At 43.7% G+C, this 17,923-nt stretch overlaps 1 protein-coding gene across 2 annotated transcripts in view; it reads left to right on the forward strand.

Annotated features, from left to right (window-relative positions):
- Svil (supervillin) overlaps window positions 1-17,923 on the forward strand; it is a 193,972-nt gene that overhangs the window by 131,494 nt on the left and 44,555 nt on the right. Inside the window, exons 9-18 of one of the 2 annotated variants that reach the window (XM_048367915.1) lie at window positions 5,226-5,306; window positions 8,059-8,925; window positions 9,311-9,481; window positions 10,129-10,163; window positions 10,659-10,720; window positions 11,410-11,549; window positions 13,209-13,304; window positions 15,150-15,393; window positions 15,743-16,319; window positions 17,304-17,511. In XM_048367915.1, coding sequence (XP_048223872.1) covers window positions 5,226-5,306; window positions 8,059-8,925; window positions 9,311-9,481; window positions 10,129-10,163; window positions 10,659-10,720; window positions 11,410-11,549; window positions 13,209-13,304; window positions 15,150-15,393; window positions 15,743-16,319; window positions 17,304-17,511 — 2,481 coding nt within the window. The remainder of the gene's footprint in view (window positions 1-5,225; window positions 5,307-8,058; window positions 8,926-9,310; window positions 9,482-10,128; window positions 10,164-10,658; window positions 10,721-11,409; window positions 11,550-13,208; window positions 13,305-15,149; window positions 15,394-15,742; window positions 16,320-17,303; window positions 17,512-17,923) is intronic. The other variant, XM_048367916.1, reaches the window with a different exon arrangement.

Raw genomic sequence — 17,923 nt, forward strand, 5'->3', positions numbered from 1 at the left:
AATGAGATACAAAACTTACTATCCATTTTTCTTCAGCTCAATATGTGTTTAGATGTGAAGCTTTATATAATTAGTGCTGCACACCCACCTGATGAAGCTAATTTTATTGGTGCGATGAAAACAAGCACCGTTTTTTAGACAAGGTCTGGTTTGTAGGCAAGGCTGGCCTAAAACTCACTATACTGCCTACATGGCCTTTAAGATCCAGTTTTAGCCCCCTAAGTGCTGGGATTATATCCACATACCACTACCATTGGCTTAAGAAGCACTTTTTGCCTATTGACTCTTAGATGTTAGAAGGAACTAAAAGAATACTATTATGTACTTAAGGATACAAATTAAGAGTAACTAACCATCAGCTTCTATGAAACTTTAGCATGAGTTCTTACTAGTAATAATACAGTTCTCCGTTACTACATCAAAAACCATTTCACCTAAAATCACCACCTCCTTGTTCAATGACCTCTCTCCCACTGGAGATAACCCTGCCCGACTGGGGACTAAGCTCACCTCAAGACCCCACAAAATAAATTTTCTATGTTAAAAAATTTTTAGGTTCATGGGACCAGATGTTACCTTGAAGATAATTTAGAGATCTGTTTTATATATAGAATAAAGAACCTAAAGATTTGAAAGATGAGATTTACAACTACTTTGATAAAACTATGACCAACAGACTAGATGTTGTAGTTTATTCTGTAATCCTGGCTACTCTGGAGGTATAGATAGGAAGATTGTAGTTAAAGGCCAGCCTAGGCAAAAGATAGGGCAAGAGCTTATCTGGAAAGCCAAAGGATTGGAAAGTATACTCAAGCGAGGTCGTGAGGTTAATCCACAGTATTATAAAAGGACAGAAACAAGACCTGAGACTATCTTATCCATTCATTTATTCATATTCTTTCTTTTGGGGGGAGGCGGGTTGTTGTTTTACCTATACCAGCGCTATTTCCCATTGCAATAGGAAAGAGTCTACTGATTTATCCTTTGAGGGTTAGAGATTCAGGAAAGATTGTGCAGGATCCTTATATAAACCATTTTGGATAACTCAACACTCGGTTCTTAAAAACTTTGTCCTTATAGTTAAACTAGAAGTTTGTAGTCTAAGATGATTCATTCGTTAGTCATCTGTCTGCCTCAGCAGTGTTGGTTTCTGAGTTAATTTCAGCTCTAGTGCAGCTAGTTGATTATTTAAGAAAATTATATTGAGCATTCTGAGTGTATAACATGGGGCTCGTGGCTGGGAATGTCTTTAAATGTGAGAAGTACTCATGACCCCTGGGTGATTATGTTTGTAGAGAACAGAGTTGGATGTCACCAGAGTACCAATTCTTTTCCCTTGAGAAAGGAGTCATAGTTGAACTAAGGTTGTAAGGACAAGTGAGTTGGTCAAGATGGGAAGGAGATGAGGCCACAGAGCCATCTGGAGCCCAGTCACAGGGCACCACATGAGCCTGAGAAGCCATTTGGCCTTTGCTTTGTGGACAGTGGCAAGCGGATACAACGTTTTAAAGCAAGAATGCTAGCTTATGTATTTGAGAATCGGCACTGTGGAGGAATGTGGCGAATAGGTGTAAAGAATGATCGATTCCAGGCAGAAAGTGTGAAGAGATGGGTGGTCACAGGTACCCAGACTTGAGAGAAGGAGGGCTCTGGTCCTAGACTTTGTCATCCACCTGATCCTATTGGCATTTTATTAATTGAACTTGGGTATGTTGATAATAGGGTGGTTGCTAAAGACTTGTAAATGACTTGGATGACAGAGAAACCAGACAGGGGAGATGGAGATGGAAGGGGAAGAAGAATATGAGAAGAGGGAAGAGAGACGAGAGGAGGAAAGGATAAGGATGAGAGACCCCATAGAACAGTGGTCACCAAACTGTAGCAGGGCTGCTTGAAATAGCCAATCTGCAGACTCTTTTATCAGCCTGTAACTTTTAAGAGACTTGTGCCTAAATGTAAATCATAGATTGGTCTCTTCATCAAGGAAGTCAAGCAATGAAGAATTCTGCTGAATGGAACAGCAGACTTGGCGATATTCATTCTCATTGGGTACATGCCTTTGATCTTATCATGGTCCAGTGGCACCAATCATCTGGACACCAAGAACAGAGCTTGTTAATACTACAGCACTTTTTACCTTGCCTGGGGTTGGAATTCTGGTCTTGAGTCAGTGTTATCCTAAATAGTAAACCTGTGAGAGAGGAGCATGATAAGTGGACAAAATGTGAACTCAGGTCTCATCCCTGAAAGACTGATTGCTGATGGGTATGTTGAATTTAAGGTTTATACTGCATTTCCATGTGGAAATGTCAGGTAGTCAGTTGAATCCAGGAGCATTGAATTTAAAAGCAGGTGCTCAGTCTACTTGATGGTAGATGGAGAAGGGGAAGGCTGAAGCCCATCGTAGGGATTTTCTAGTCTGGGTGGGAGGAAGAATCAACTATTTTTTAAGCTGATGAGTGAGACAAACAGCAGATGGAGGAGTAAACATCAGAATGGAGGGCTGCTGGCTTGACGGAGTGACCACACCCCACACAGGAAGTCACGGGGTGCCCTGTGCATGAGGGGTAATCATATTGAGACTTTCCTCATCTCCCTCTCTATGTTTTCCTCTTTCATTGGTAGGAAACCTCACATAAATATGTATTAGCAAACTTCAAAGATCCTGGAAGTCTTGTTTGCAGAAGTTTTGTCCTAAGTTATTCTTGCTGGGCTGGACTTATAATAGCTCAGTGGTAGATCATTTGCCTGCCATGCCCAAAGCCCTGGGTTTAATCCCCAGTATTAGAAAACTAAGCCAAACCAATCAGCCAAACCAAACAAACTAAATCTCTCCTGCTTTCGATTTACTTAGGACAAATGCAATTGAATGACTTCCGAATGTAGTTTCTATATATATCTACTCATTACAACTCATATACTTGCAATGTTATGTTGTCTATGAAGCAGAAGAGGAGACCACCATTTGGTAATGGTTAGCATTTTCTATGCACAATGCCTTCACATAGATTTGTTTATTGCTTTTTTGTAAGATGCAGTTGTGTACGTTATATAAGATGTGTTAGGCTTGGAGTACTTGCTACCATAGTAATAGTTGTTTGGTTTTTTGGCTAGTTCCGTATTCCAGTAGCAACAAAACATGGAGTCCAGAAAATCCCACTGTATTCGAGTATAAGTTTCATTTTATAAATGCTGATCCAACCTAGTTTTGAGCAAGCCTCTGATCATATTTTATGGTGATACCAATCAAGTTTTATGCTTGCCTGTGATGGTCACATTCAAAAGAGTTGGATAGCAATGCACAATTTACAAAAGCACACTCCTAGAAAAAGACACTAGGAAATAGGAAAATAACTGTGAGATAGATGTGTTGATTATATTAATTTGATGTTGCTTTCAAAAGCAATGATGAAGTGTTCCCTTTTGTCTCGCTATACAGTATCCTACGTTTCATTCACACTTTTTTACTGGCTGAGTGCCTGGGGACCAAGCCTATAAACCTTGTTAAAACCTAGAGGATTGCAGTTTGAAGCCAGTGCAGGCAGTAGAATTGGTGAGATTCTAGTTCCATTTGGCCAGCTAAAGGCATGGCTCAGGTGGTAAGCCATCAGCCTTGAGTAAAAAGTCAAGCAAGAGTTCAAGGCCTTGAGTTCAAGTTCCAGTGCTGGGGGAAAAAAGATGTCCTTATCTGTACATGGCACATTGAACTAGTCCTATGTTCAAAAGAATGTTGGGAAACGGAGCCCTTTATAAGCCAACACTAAAATTAGTTTGTGTATATCTTCATGCTTTATTTTCTATGAGGTGAAATTGCTATAATGCTGAGAATCAGGAAATGAGGGTGACGGATTTGGGCGTAGAAAGACTGGAGGATTCTACTGGAGAAATATATAAGGCCAAGCATAATAAAGGACTGACCAAAGGGGTTCAAGAGACGTGACAGTCTTTTTCCAGTCCGCTTGAACCAAAGCTTGAACTAAACTAATTTTAGAAAATTAATTTTATTACAATTTTCATTCTACCCTTTTGGAAGTTGCTTGGAGCTGCAGTGTGCTTCCAACCTGATGTTGAAACTTTGCAGATAGATTCTTAAGTACTGAGCTGATAAGTGTTTTAAATCACCTGCTGGATTTCTGGTTCTTTCTATGTGGTAAGAGGATGTAGTGGGTAGTTTGGTTATTCCTGCTGTGGTTTGCTTTACACCGTTAGCACAAGGTTTTCCTGGCCTATGATGTTTCCTAATATATCTTCAGCATGATTTTGTTCCATCCTACCTTGCATTCTGTGTTCTTGCGTGTTGAGAAAAGGATGTGTAAATAGCATGTAATCTTGGGATGCAAGGTTTGTCATGGCCAGGCTAAAACCCTTTTCACTGTTACCTCTCAAAACCTATTTAATTTAGAATGTTTTACAGAAAAGTAGTTAGCAGAGAATTGTCTAAATGCTCTGAGTAATTAGCATTTGTAACTGTATTGGTTACATCATTTATTGATTTAAAAAGAAGTGTAATAGCCACTAAAGATACGATCTCACCAGAATTTCTTTTTATATCCTTCCTGCGGTACATACTGTTTTGCATGGACACTCTTTTCATATTTTGATATTTACCAGTGTGTCTCAATGAAAATGCACCAATGTTAAGTTGCTTTATATTGTATTCCAACTTCTTGCAAGAAGTTGGTATTTGTGGGCAGAGTGTGACTATCACAAACTCCTTTCTAATAATTTAAAAAACATGGAAAATACTTTCTCTGGCAACTTCCCATGGAATTATTTCTCTCTTGATGTTTGTAATATGCTGCATGTCTTAGGAATTCCATGAAGCCAATATACACCCAAAGGCAAAGGCAGAATGTGCCTGTCTTCTATTTTCTAAAGCCAGCATTATTTTTCTTAACAACAACAACAACAAAAATCCCTCAGATCGTGTCATAATAATAAAGTCTGTGTGGGCTGGGGATATGGCCTAGTGGCAAGAGCGCTTGCCTCGTATACTTGAAGCCCTAGGTTCGATTCCCCAGCACCACATATACAGAAAATGGCCAGAGGGGGCGCTGTGGCTCAAGTGGCAGAGTGCTAGACTTGAGCAAGAAGAAGCCAGGGACAGTGCTCAGGCCCTGAGTCCAAGCCCCAGGACTGGCCAAAAAATAAAAAAAAATAAGTCTGTGTGTATGTTGACATTTTAGCAGAAATTACCTGAAGTTTTATTTTTTTGTACATGGTAGTACAGGGAAGCCCAAACATGAATGGTTTCTCCAGAAAGATTCCGAAGGGGACACACCTTCACTTATCAACTGGCCTTCCAGGTACCTTTCCAGCTGGAACTCTAGCATGTGTTCAGTGGATGCTCTGCTACTTTCCCTCTGACTTGGCTGGCTAATACTGACTCTCTCTTCTTGCACTTTTTAAAGTAATGGCAGTGCTTTTGAAAAATCACATCTTCAAAAGGAAGTTTCTTTCTGATCATTTACTGTTTTCCTCCCTAACCAATGCTGACAGTGTTATTCTTTCCTGGTTTCCCTTTTCCTAATCCTACCAACCCTCCTGCTTTCCTCCTTTTTCACTAGTTCACGCAGAGCTGGCCAGTTGGGGGCAGTACTGAGTACCTCATCAGACCTTCCGGTTATGATCTTATAGTTGAGTCTCACTAACCAGCCCGTGTCCCCTTTAGCCAGGGTTCTCTCTGCCTCGACTCTAGCCTCTGTGTTTTCAGGCCTCATTGACGTGAGAACAGTACTTAATTTTCAGTAGTGATAAAAGCAGACAAAATCCTCAATCATTTTATTTTTAAGAATGGGGACAGTGAGAGGCGGAAGAAGTAAGAATGAGTAAGTTGTTGGAGGACAAATAGGCGAGGACTAAGTTTCTAACAGTGACTTTATTCTCTGCCGAGGACAACATTGAGATTGTCTGTGACAAGAGGCACACATTCCACAAGAGAATGTCACTGTGTCTCAGCCGTCTCCTGATTAACAAAGATGATAAATATGAAAACTCCAGCACTGGCTGGTATTGAAACTTCACAGGAGAAAGTAACTATCAGAATGCTTTTTTTCCTCCTCATAACATGTTTGTAGTAACTCCCTTTATGTATGTCTTGGATCTTTTTAATGACATATCCAGGTTATTTTGTTTTTCTTTTAATCACAAAACAACTTTGTCTCTAAAGACCCTGTTCTGTTCCATAAAACCATTTGTCATAAATAATTATTCTCGTGGAGTCATGTTAAATAAGATGAAAGCTCTGCATTTCCCCCAAGAAATAATTTCTCCCACTCTTTAAAAAAAAATTGTGTCTACTTGAACTGCCGTGTTTGCTCACTTGAGCCACACCTGTAGTCCAGCGTTTTGGAGACTTTTCTGTTCAGAATGACTTTGATCTCAGCCTCCTGAGTAGTTAGGATTACAGGTCTGAGCCACAGTGCCTAGTAATAAACCTTCTTAACTCTTCAAAGATTATCCCTACCTCATCAGTAGTCCATCTATTTGAATGGCTGCCCCTTCTACATGGTATTTCAAAAAGTAAACAAAGCAGCAGCTAACAGTAAGAATTGCGCGCTCTTTGCTAAGCAGCAAGACTTGTGCTTTGGCACCATTCCTTTGTCTTATGGCACTACTGGTTTTGTTGCTGTTGGCACTACTGAAGTGTGAACTTAAGATCCTTACACTTGCTTGGCTTCCTCGCTCAGCTGCCAATCTACCGCTTGAGCTGCACCTCTAGCCTGGCAGATGGAATATAGTAGACTTTTCTGCTCAGCTTGATTTTGAACAGAGAGTCTCCATAATTCAACCTCCTGAGTCACTAAAATTACACAGTTGAGCCACTGGTACCCAGCTTGTTGGATTTCGCTTGTTTTATTTTATTTTCTCTTTCGGCTGTGCTGGGGATGGAACTCAGCACTTCAAACCTGTCAGACAGGTTGTCTACCCCTGAGCTATATTCCCACCCTCTACAGTTTCTGTGTAAAAAGGTAAAGTACCTGAGGCTTAAGAATAAGGACAGGTAAGTTCTCTAAGACTTTTAAGACCCCAGAGCCTGACTCCTGGCTCCTTTTCTTCTGCAACAATGTTGGACAAACGCTTTTGAAATGGATTTCTGCTTTATTCTCACATGTTTAAGTAGCTAGAAACAGCAAAGAACAATCTCTTTCTGGATTGCCTTTTAACTACAAGTGTAACCGCAGTTCCATAGGGAATGAATGGAAAATATTCATCAACTCTTTCCACAGTACTTTTTCCTCTAATATTGGTTTTTTGTTTTATTTTTTGGGTTTTTTTGTTTGTTTTTTTGCCAGTCCTGGGCCTTGGACTCAGGGTCTGAGCACCATCCCTGGCTTCTTTTTGCTCAAGGCTAGCACTCTGCCAACGTGAGCCACAGCGCTACTTCTGGCCGTTTTCTATATGTGTGGTGCTGGGGAATCGAACGCAAGGCTTCATGTATACTAGGCAAGCACTCTTGCCACTAGGCCACATTCCCAGCCCCTCTAATATTGTTTTGATGCGCATTATACCAACAACTCCCAACAACTCACATGTATAATCTGCGTTGCATGAAAGCTTGAGTGGTTTGAGAGGTGATTATCGTATCTTTAGCTCAATAATGCCTAATCACAAACACTCTTACATTTTCAGGGATCATTGAAATCCCAACATTTGATTAATAGGTCCACTTTTCCTTGGAATTAGCCTGCCACTAGCCCCAGAAACTATATCCAGGTCCATATCTCGTACATTAATGCATAACAACGGTGTACATTAATGAATTCTTCTGACTTCTAGATACTGGCTTAGTCAAAAGAAACTCATTCTCCCCCAAAGCAGTATCCAGCCTCCCTCTGCTTTATGAGGGATAGAGTTAGTTTGTCATCCCACTGGCAAATTTGGAAGCTCAACTCCCAATCCATTTACCTTGCAAGGACAGAGTGTTTACATTAAATACCAATATGCCTTTGTGTGTGTGTAAATTCTTCTCTTTGACTTGGGTAACTTGTCATCTGCATGCTTCCTACTTCAGCAGGGACCGCACTTCTCAACTTGAATCCTTTTTCTTTCTTCAAGAGTTAAAGTTAGAGAAAAATTGGTGAAAGAGGAGAGTGCTCTCAGCAGCCCTGAACTTACCTCAGAGGCATTAACTCAGAGGAGACAGCAGCCAAGGCCCATCCACTACCTGTCCTTTCAGTCAGAAAACTCCGCCTTTGACAGGGTCATAAGCAAAGCCGTGAGCTCTGGGCAACAGCTTAGCCGTGGTGTCCAACCAGAAAATCCCATCCACCCTGTCAAGTTGGTAACTACAGAAACGCCAGAACATGTGTCTGAAAGCAGCTGGGTGGGATCAGCCCCTTCGGATGTCATAAATCCTCCCACATTGAAGGTTCTAGAAGGTGAGCCGAGGGACGTTCCAGGCCTCCATATTTGTGAGTCAAAAGCGGAAGATGTGCTCTTCTCTGAAGCGCCAGAGAAGAGCCATACAACAGTCTTGACCTTGAAGGACGGCATTGGCATGAGCTCCCGAGCCCGCGCTGGCCATGAAGACTTGGGTAAGCTGGCCACTGGCACTGTCCCCTTAGAGCGTCGCCCGGAGCCCCAGGCTCAGCACCAGCCTGCCGAGAGAACCAGCCGGAGCGCCATGGTGCTGTATGTCCAGAGTGAGCCTGTGTCTCAAGATGCCGCGTGGACCCATCACCCCACGAGAGCGTCTCCCAGGAAGCACAAGGTCCTTTCCCGCTCACTGTCCGATTACACGGGGCCGCCCCAGCTCCAGGCCATGAGACAGAAGGACGCGGGCGCCCCGCGGGAGCGGGGGCCACCCGCCTCCCAGGCCGAGGCCCCCTGTGCGGAAGCGGCAGTGCTGGACACCAAGGTCTCTGTTGCCCAGCTCCGAAATGCGTTTCTGGAGTCCACCAGGGCCAGCAAGAGACCTGAACTGTACGTGATGCTTCCGTCCTCTTCCCGGTGTGCCCCCTTGCACGTCTGTGGCAGAATGGTTTCCTACTCAACCTGTGTGGTGCCTTGCCGCAGTAGCTTAGCTCACCAGTGTGTGCAGGGCCGGCCATAAGGAGATGGCTCACCAACTGCCACTCGGCTTGTGCCTACTAATGGGAAACTGGAGGAGTGAGGGGGTGTCTGGAATGTTCCACCTCCACGTGTGCATGAGGGAGGCATGCAGAGCGATCTAGCCACTTGTGCCTTGACTCACTGAGATGCGTAAACCTTAGCTTTCTTCTCTCTCTCTCTCTCTCTCTCTCTCTCTCTCTCTCTCTCTCTCTCTCTACTTCCTTCCTGCACACTCTCTGCCTTCTGATTCCAAAAGCCAATCACGGGGTGACAGATCGGCCGAAGGACTGGGCTTGCCTTCCGGTATGGAGCAGGACAGAGGGGCCCGGAAACCAAGACGCTATTTTTCTCCCGGTGAAAGTAGAAAAACTTCTGAGAGGTTTAGAACTCAGCCCATAACCTCAGCAGAACGAGAGGAGTCGGATCGGTAGGCGTGCGCCCCTGTAGATCTGTGGTCTGGGAACACAAACGAGACAGGATTCTTGCCACCCTAACAATCCTAGGGGCCCCTGATGATTCCAAACTTCTTCCACGGATCTCGAAAGGATGTTTGTTGGGCTCCTTTAGGTATACTTTCAGAGAAGTGGGTTTTCTAAGAAAGTGGACTTTTCCAACAGTTTGCTTTTAAATTGCATTCAGTTGTCAGTTGCAGCTGTTGTTTTTAATGGGCTTTCTTTTGAATGCTCTTGTGCAATTGGAATATGCATGAAATCTGTCAGACTTTACATGAATTTTATATTCCTATAATGAATGGCTAGTGATGGTATTCAAGTTTTTATACAGTATTGCCATGCTACTCATAGAAATGTTAAGGTTCATCCAAATAATTTCTCATCCGTTTGGTGTAATAACTCTTTTTCTGGCTTTCCTCCACTGGGGTGTGCCCACGGCTAGGATTGTGTGTTCACGCACCCCACAGTGTTGGTTAACAACTCTATGTGGTATTCACGCCCAGGTGATACACCCTCTGAGGGAGAACCGTTGCAGCTTGACTGCTATTTTCAACGGGATGTTTTCTTAGTGGCTCTTCCTTTCAGCACTAACTTCTATTACAATTTGCTAATGTCTTTCTAGGTATACATCAAGTTCGGAAATGCCAACTGTTGAGGGCAAGTATCTGTTTTCCTTTTTCTTCTCTTTTTACCCCATCTTAATTTGGTCTAAATGCTGAGATTTTTGGCTTTGTGAGCAAATCAGATTGTAGAGCCTATGAAGTTAAGAGAATCTTTAAGTGAACAATAGGAAATCAACTAGTTTGAACCAAAAAATTTAAAAAAACACACAACAAGCTTTTCCTATTCTTCAATAGTAAGAACAGTTCCTTCTATACAGTCTATACTTAAAATCATCATTAACCAAGTCGTATAGCACAAAATCACCAACTAGTATGGTACAGGATGATTAGGCTTGGTTTGAATTGTGGTTGGAATTAGTACCTTTTCACCGAATAGAAAGGGCTCCTGCCAAGGGGAAAATATTCCCCCTTGATCATTTCAGTTCACCTTTTCCTACATAGGAGGGTTTCCCACGTAAATCTTAGAAAACATTTCAGAAATATCGAACTTTCTAATGATGTTCCGTTTTTGTTTCATGGCTTCTTACAGATGAAGAAAAGGTCGATGAACGAGCCAAGCTAAGTGTTGCTGCCAAGAGGCTGCTTTTCAGGGTAAGATGTGCCAACGGGCTTGGTTACAAAGAATGACACCCAAGCAGAGACACCGACCCTGGGGTGCTGGTATTGTCCCTTACTTCCCGGAGCTCTGAGGTGCTCCTCATCCTGAGTCAGTCTTCTCTTACTATAACAAGGTGCCCGATGTAGTCAATTTAGAAAAAAGGCAAGTTTATTTGGGCTCGGAGTTCCAGAGGTACCCCCTCTGTGAGCAGTTGGACCCGTTGCTTTGGACCCATGACCAGGCAGACCATCATGGCAACAGCACAAGGCAGAGGAAGCTGTTCACCTCACAGTGGCCTGGAAGGAAAGGGAAAGAGGCAAGAGTCCCCCCAGGCCCCTTTGAGGCCACACCCCCAATGACCTAGAGACCTCTCCCCAAGGCCACCTCTTAAAGGTTCCACTCCCTCTCAAGAGTACCAAGTTAAGGACCACACTTTGGCTTTTATACATGAGCCTTGGGGGAAAAGAGGGAAAGGGGTCTGGGGCACTCGAAATCCCAACTGTAGCATTGGCCGCCCCAGCTGCCCGGCCGGCCTGGAAGCGTTCAACTCTGGCCATGTTGAGTCAGGGTCGCTGGTGTCCCCTGCTTGGGGGTCCTCTGGAAGAACAAAGGGATTTTTTTTTGCGGTCCCAAGTTTCTTGTCTTTGAATTTGTGAAGATTCTACAATGTCCCCACTCTTAGGAGATGGAGAAATCATTCGATGAGCAAAGTGTTCCCAAGAGACGCTCGAGAAACTCCGCGGTGGAGCAGCGACTCCGCCGGCTCCAGGACAGATCCCACACGCAGCCCATCACCACGGAAGAAGTGGTCATCGCGGCCACGTGAGTCTGCGCCCGGGCTTGCCTGGCCCTGCCAGTGGTGGCTTCCTTCTGAACCGCGACGTAGAGAGCTCGGAGTGAGGAGGAAGGGAGAGGGACCTGGTTTGGCTTGATGCACGGACAGGTTGATGTTCCCACGTTCCTCCGCTGCTGTCTCTGTAGTGGGATGCGTTACCCATCAGGGTGCCCGGGACACATCTAGTGATGACTCTTCATTGTGTTTGCGCGTGGTTTTCTTGGTTATTTTTTCTCTTTTTTTGAATGGGTAGGGAACTGGGAATTGGACTCTGGGCCTCTCACTTGCCACATGAGTGCTGTGTCATGTGAGCCACACCGCCCGTCCTGGTGCTTTTGTTTTTCAGAGAGGGTCTCCCATTAGCTTTTCCTAGACGGACCTCCTCAGACCAACCCTCTTGTCCTCTCCTCCCGAGGAGCTGGGATTATACGCGCGGGCCACCACATCTGGCTGTGTTTTCTTATCTCCTTTGTAATGAAACATGGAAAGCCTCAAAGCAGATGGCATACAATGAGCCCTCAGCTTCAGCAGTTACCAATTCTGGGCCAGTATTTCGCTATCTGTATTCTCATCTATTCCCTCTTTCCTCCTGTATGATTTTTAAGCCAACCCCAAACATTTCACCTATAAATACTTTAGGACATAGCTTTAAGACACAAAGGTTCATTTTGTTTATAGATAACCACCAAACATGTTTTAAAAAGTAATGGAATGACTTTCCAAACTACAGCACATCCATTTGGAGTACTATATTCTGCTATGTTCAGAATTTTCCAAAGATAATGTCTTGGGCCAAGCAAAACTGTGTATTTTTAAGTGATTTACTCATTAAAGAACTTATGCTTGCTAGGCAGATGGATTACCACTTGAGACATGCCCCAGCCCTTCTTACTTTTGTTATTTTTTTGAAGAGATTCTCACTTTTTGCCTGTGCCAGCGAGTTCTAGAGTTCTCCTGTTTAAGCTTCCCAAGAACCTAGAATGACAGGTGTGAGCCGCCATGCTGTTTTTTTGTTTGTTGTTTGTTTGTTTGTTTATTGGTTGAAATGGAATCTCAAACTTCTTGCCTGGGCTGCCCTTGAACTGTGGTCCTCCTGTTCTTCATCTCTCAAGTAGCTAGGATTACAGAGCCACCACCCCCGGTGAGAAAGATGGATGGTTTTAGAAAAATAGATTGAGGGCAAGAGATATGGCTCAAGTGATAGATCACTTGCCTAAGAAGAGCAAGGGTCTGAGTTCAAACTCCAGTACCACCAAAAAATACAGAGACTGAGAACGTTTGAGAGCATGGATAAACCCAGGTGCTGACAGCAAATGTGAGCTTTTTGTTGTTGCTTTTAAAAATGCATGTGTTTGTTTAAAAGATGAATCTTTTCCGAGCCCCACTCTTAGGGTTATCCTACTTATTTTGATCAGCTTCTGTCTCTGATTTCCTAAGCTGGTAATTGCTTTCAAAGTTTGTGGGTTGTTGTGGGGTTGTTGTTTTTTTTCCTTGCTTTCAAATTCATTAAGAAATATTTTGGGTAAAATATTTGATTTAACATTTCTGAATCTCAAACTATGCTTTCTTTAACGCTTCTTTTCTTCTTTCTCCTCGTGGATGGTCATCCTCTCCCCACCCCTTTTCCTTGGCAATTGCTTTTAAAGTGAGCCTGCCCCTGCGTCGTGTTCCGGGGTCACCCACCCTGGAATGGCGAGACTTCCTAGCCCCACTGTAGCTAAGAATGCCGTACAGCCTCCCAGGTACTGCACACATAGCCGCATGCCACGCCCGGTGCCGCGGCACTGGGTGACCCATTGCAAACACGTCCGTGTGGTGTTCGAAAACGTGGCATTTTGCTTTGTAGTAGTACAAGGTACTGATCGTTTCGTGTCTGCCTGCATGAGAAAAACCATTGTCCATCTGCTTCCGTTACGTGTTAGGAACAGTGACACTAACCGGCTGACCCATTTGTTTTGCTTCTGTTTTCCATCATACCATAGTCATCCCTTACACATTTCATTTTTCATCTTTATAACACGAGCACTTCAAGACTAATCGGAAAATTAAACATTAACGTGTACACTAGGATTCTGATAAGGCTCAGCTTATATATTAAACACATGTGGACACAAACACATGTTTAGAACAATTCTCTCTGTTTCTAATTCAAAGCCAGACAATGCTGTTCTATTTTTGGTTTGATGGTTGATATTTTGCTGTTGGATTTTAAATTGTGGTGCATTGTTAATCTGTCTTGAGAGCATGTAAATAAATATTCGTTCGTTTTGCTGTTTTGGGCCAAAACATGAAGGCTAAAAATAGGATCCAAAGATGTAAACTGACAGTTCCTGAGTGACTGGTATGAACCAGAAGTAGAGATGGTTGAGGAGCTAGTTGGCAGAATGCAGCTGCAGAAGGGTGCTAAGTTCCTGTGGCTTTCTTTACTGTGCTAGTCATTACATATGCTCAGAGATGGCTCCAGGCTGTGGAACAGCCTGGGGGGGAGGGGGGGAGGTGGTCAGTGGATTTTTCTAAGTACTGAGCCTTGAACTCAAGGCCTTCTCACTCTCCCTGAGCTTTGTTTTTCAAGGTTCGTGCTCTACCAATTGAGCCACAACTCCATATTTTGGGGTTTTTTTGCTGGCTATTTGGAGATAAGATAAATCTCACAGACTTTTCTGTCCAGGCTGACTTTGAGCTGAGATCCTCAGATCTCAGCCTCCGGAGTAGCTAAGATTTACAAATGTGGGCCATCAGAACCCAGCCATATCAGTGATGAATTCAAGTAAAGGCAGAATATACTTCTTTCTAGGTTATATAATGAGATTTCTGTGGCAGAACAAGTTTTGTTGGAGACTTTTCAAGATCCAAACTGACCCCATATTCTAGACTCCTTCCTTCTCTTATGGTTGGAAATTGGAAGGACTTAGTATTATTCGTTAGGACTACCCAGGGTCTTGAGCACGCTAGACAAGCCCTCTAGCACTAAGATACATCCCCAGCCATAGTTGGAATGATTTATATTCACTTGAAACTTTGTCCACTTTTCAAAGGTACTGGGATTTAGAGTTAAGTACCTTTTAAAAACTGGTAGAGAGAAAATGCTATCCTGAATTGATGAAAAGACATCTTCCAAGTTATACTGTTCATATTTTGAAAGTAAAAATGGAAAACTTGTGTTGCATATTTTGTGCAATATCAATGACTGTATTTTTCTAAGTATTTAAGATAGAAAGACTCCCCCTACAGTGCATCTTAGAGAAAGTCAAACTGTGGCCTAGGCCAGTACCTTTGGCTTCCTGAATACATTTGTTATGACACCAATATCTCCACGTTGACTTTGGTTCCTTAATTAGGAAATTCCTCTTTTGAAAAAGACTCCAATCTTTAAAAAAAAAATTGCTTCTAGGATCAGCAATGCTAATATTCCAATCTGTTTACTGTCTCATTTGCAGCCAAGTAATGGCTTACCCTGTCTTACAATTAAGTAGGGAAAAGTAAGCCTTTTGCAAAATTAAGGAAATATATAATGTTAGTGGTGGGTTTTTAGTTTGATTTTATGGGTGTAGCTGACTTTTTTTTTTATCTGTTCTTTTCCTTTTTAGATTACAGGCATCTGCTCACCAAAAGGCTTTAGCCAAGGAACAGGAAAACGAGGGCAAAGCTTTAACTGAACCGGGAGAACCTGACTCCTCCACTCTGAGTTTAGTAGAGAAGTTGGCCTTGTTTAACAAATTGTCCCAGCCTGTCTCAAAAGCCATTTCTACCCGAAAGAGAATCGACATGAAGCAGAGAAGAATGAACGCTCGCTACCAAACTCAGCCGGTCACCCTTGGAGAGGTAGAACAGGTAAGGCCCTGGCATCTTATTCTAGCTATGGGCTTGTTCTTACAATAGCAGCAGCACCGTGTTGCTGTCAGGTGTGAGACCTAATTGTGGGTTCCTTACTAATGGGAGATTTAGAAATCATTCCAGCCCTGAGAACAACCAGACCAGGTATGCTTCTCTTTGTTTCCATAATTTGATTGTAGAGTCCCCTGGATTGAGTCATAACCTGCTTCCCTCCCAGACAGTCTGGTTGGCAATTGAGTTTAGAACCAGTATGGACAAGGTGCTTTCCCACTATTTCAGGGGAGACCAAATCCTAGCACCAAGATGCTGACATCTGTTTGTACTTTACCCACCTGTGTCCTCCCAGGTACAAAGTGGGAAACTCATCTCTTTCACCCCCACTGTGAACACATCTGTGTCCACCATGACCTCTGCAGTCACCCCTACATACGCTGGGGAGCTGCGGACAAAGCCGTCAGCTGACAACAATAGGAGTGCCACTGAGTGTAAAGTGCCCTGTTTTGTGGAGAATTCAGACTCTCCGGCTAGAAGCATTCTGAAATCACAAGCTTGGCAGCCTTTGGGAGACAATAGTGGGAGCCGAGGAATGCTGAGAGAATGTGGGGAATCAGAAAAGAAGAGCTTTTTGACTTCTGGAGAAAGCGATATGAAGACATTCGAGTCCCTGGAGGAAGTAGAAGCTTCCTACCCCAGCCCCAGCAGGGCGAGGGAGGGAGACAGCCCGAAAGAACTGAAATATGTTCTCCCGAGGAAAGAGAGCCTGGAACTAGCTAGTACTCCGGTCACCCACATGGGTGAGGAACCAAAGAAATTTTCCACGGCTCCAATCAGTGCGCAAGGAAACTTGGACACGAAGGACAGGCTACCCTCTGAAGAGAAGGTGAATGTGGAGAACGTCACCGAAAGGAGATTTTCACTCAAAGGTAAATGATAACTTTGCCTATGCTTGCAAAGCCAAGAGGGATTTAGTTTCCACTTGATTTATTGCATCTCACTGTGATTCCTTTTAACTAAACTAAAAGGCGATTTGCAACTAGTTTAGATCAAAAGCCCACTGTGAATCCTGTGCTCCCCCCAATCTCCCTTGAACCGGACACAGTCGACGAACGAATCAAGTTTTCAGCCAGAAAAATAACTAAAATTCTTTTAAACACTTTTCTTTTTAAAAAAAAAAAATTATTATTGTTGTTAAGTAGTTACGAAAAGGAGTTACAATTCCATAAGTCGGGTTATGAGTACAATGCTTCTTGGTCAGTATCATCCCTTCCTTTGTTCTCCCCCATTTTCTCCCTCTGGTCCTGTTTCAATACTTCGATAGGGGTTTTAAGTGACCTTAACTCATAATAGCTTTCTCAGAGATTCAACTGTGTTAGCTCCTCTTGTACCTTAATGGCCTAAAGAGTCTAGCACTCGCTAGCACGGGGCATACGAACTTGAGCCGGGCTGGTTTCCAGCTTCTCTCTACATGCCTGCCTTCCAGTAGTCCACGTTTCTGACAGGAGTCAATTCCTCCTTCTGGGCTTCCCTGGAGTGGCCCTGTGTACACTGCCACAGGGGTTGTGAGTGTAGCACGTCGACATTGTACGTACATTATTTTGGAGACTCGGTGGTCTGTTGTTGGACAATCCCCTAAAAAGTCTAGTTTTCTCTGGTGCCCCAGATTTGTACAAATCCAGGGGACCTGCCATGTGTCCACAGGTTGCACTCCAGTGGCGAGCTTTGGGAGGTGAAAGTGTGAACGAGTGTTTGCCGAGGGTGTGTGTGTGTGTGTGTGTGTGTGAGAGAGAGAGAGAGAGAGAGAGAGTATGATGATGATGATGATGATGATGATGATGATGATGGTGATGGTGATGATGGTGATGATGGTGATGATGGTGATGAAGATGGTCACTTTTTTCCCCCCGTAGCTGAATGTGAGGAGCTGGCTTCTGAGCAGACAGGGGCAGCGGAGGGGAAGACCACAGGCCCCGGGGCCTGGAAGCAGCAAGAGCCTTCGGAAACACTACAGAAATACTACAAGAATCCAAGTGGGATGTTTGCTCCTGGAGAGATCAAAGCCCCCATCGGGGAGAGCATACTTGATTCCTCCAGTAAAACCATGTCAATTAAAGAGAGGTAAGGAGCTAGAGATTGCTAGCTAAGGAGATGCAATCGCTGTCTGGACAGGCGCTCTGATAGCAGGATGATGCTGGGGTGTCGGGGTTTCTGATCATCAACTGCAACTGTCTCTCACCTGGTCGAGCAATGGCAACTGAGCACCCGGACCAGACTCAGAGGAGGAAGCAAAGGAAAAGGCATCATTAAGTTGGGAAAGGTGGTGCAAGCCTCTAATATCAGCACTCAAGAGGCAGAGATGTGAAGCAGCAGGATCACAAGTTCAAGGCCAGCCTGGGCTACATAATGAGCTCCTGTCCAAAAACAAAAACAAAAAAAAAAAAAGGAAGGAAGGAAAGAATCACTTGTTTTCCTTCCTTCCTTTCTTTCCTTCCTTCCTTCCTTCCTTCCTTCCTTCCTTCCTTCCTTCCTT

This window comes from Perognathus longimembris, chromosome 18 (assembly GCF_023159225.1).
Source record: "Perognathus longimembris pacificus isolate PPM17 chromosome 18, ASM2315922v1, whole genome shotgun sequence".
NCBI lineage: Eukaryota > Metazoa > Chordata > Mammalia > Rodentia > Heteromyidae > Perognathus > Perognathus longimembris.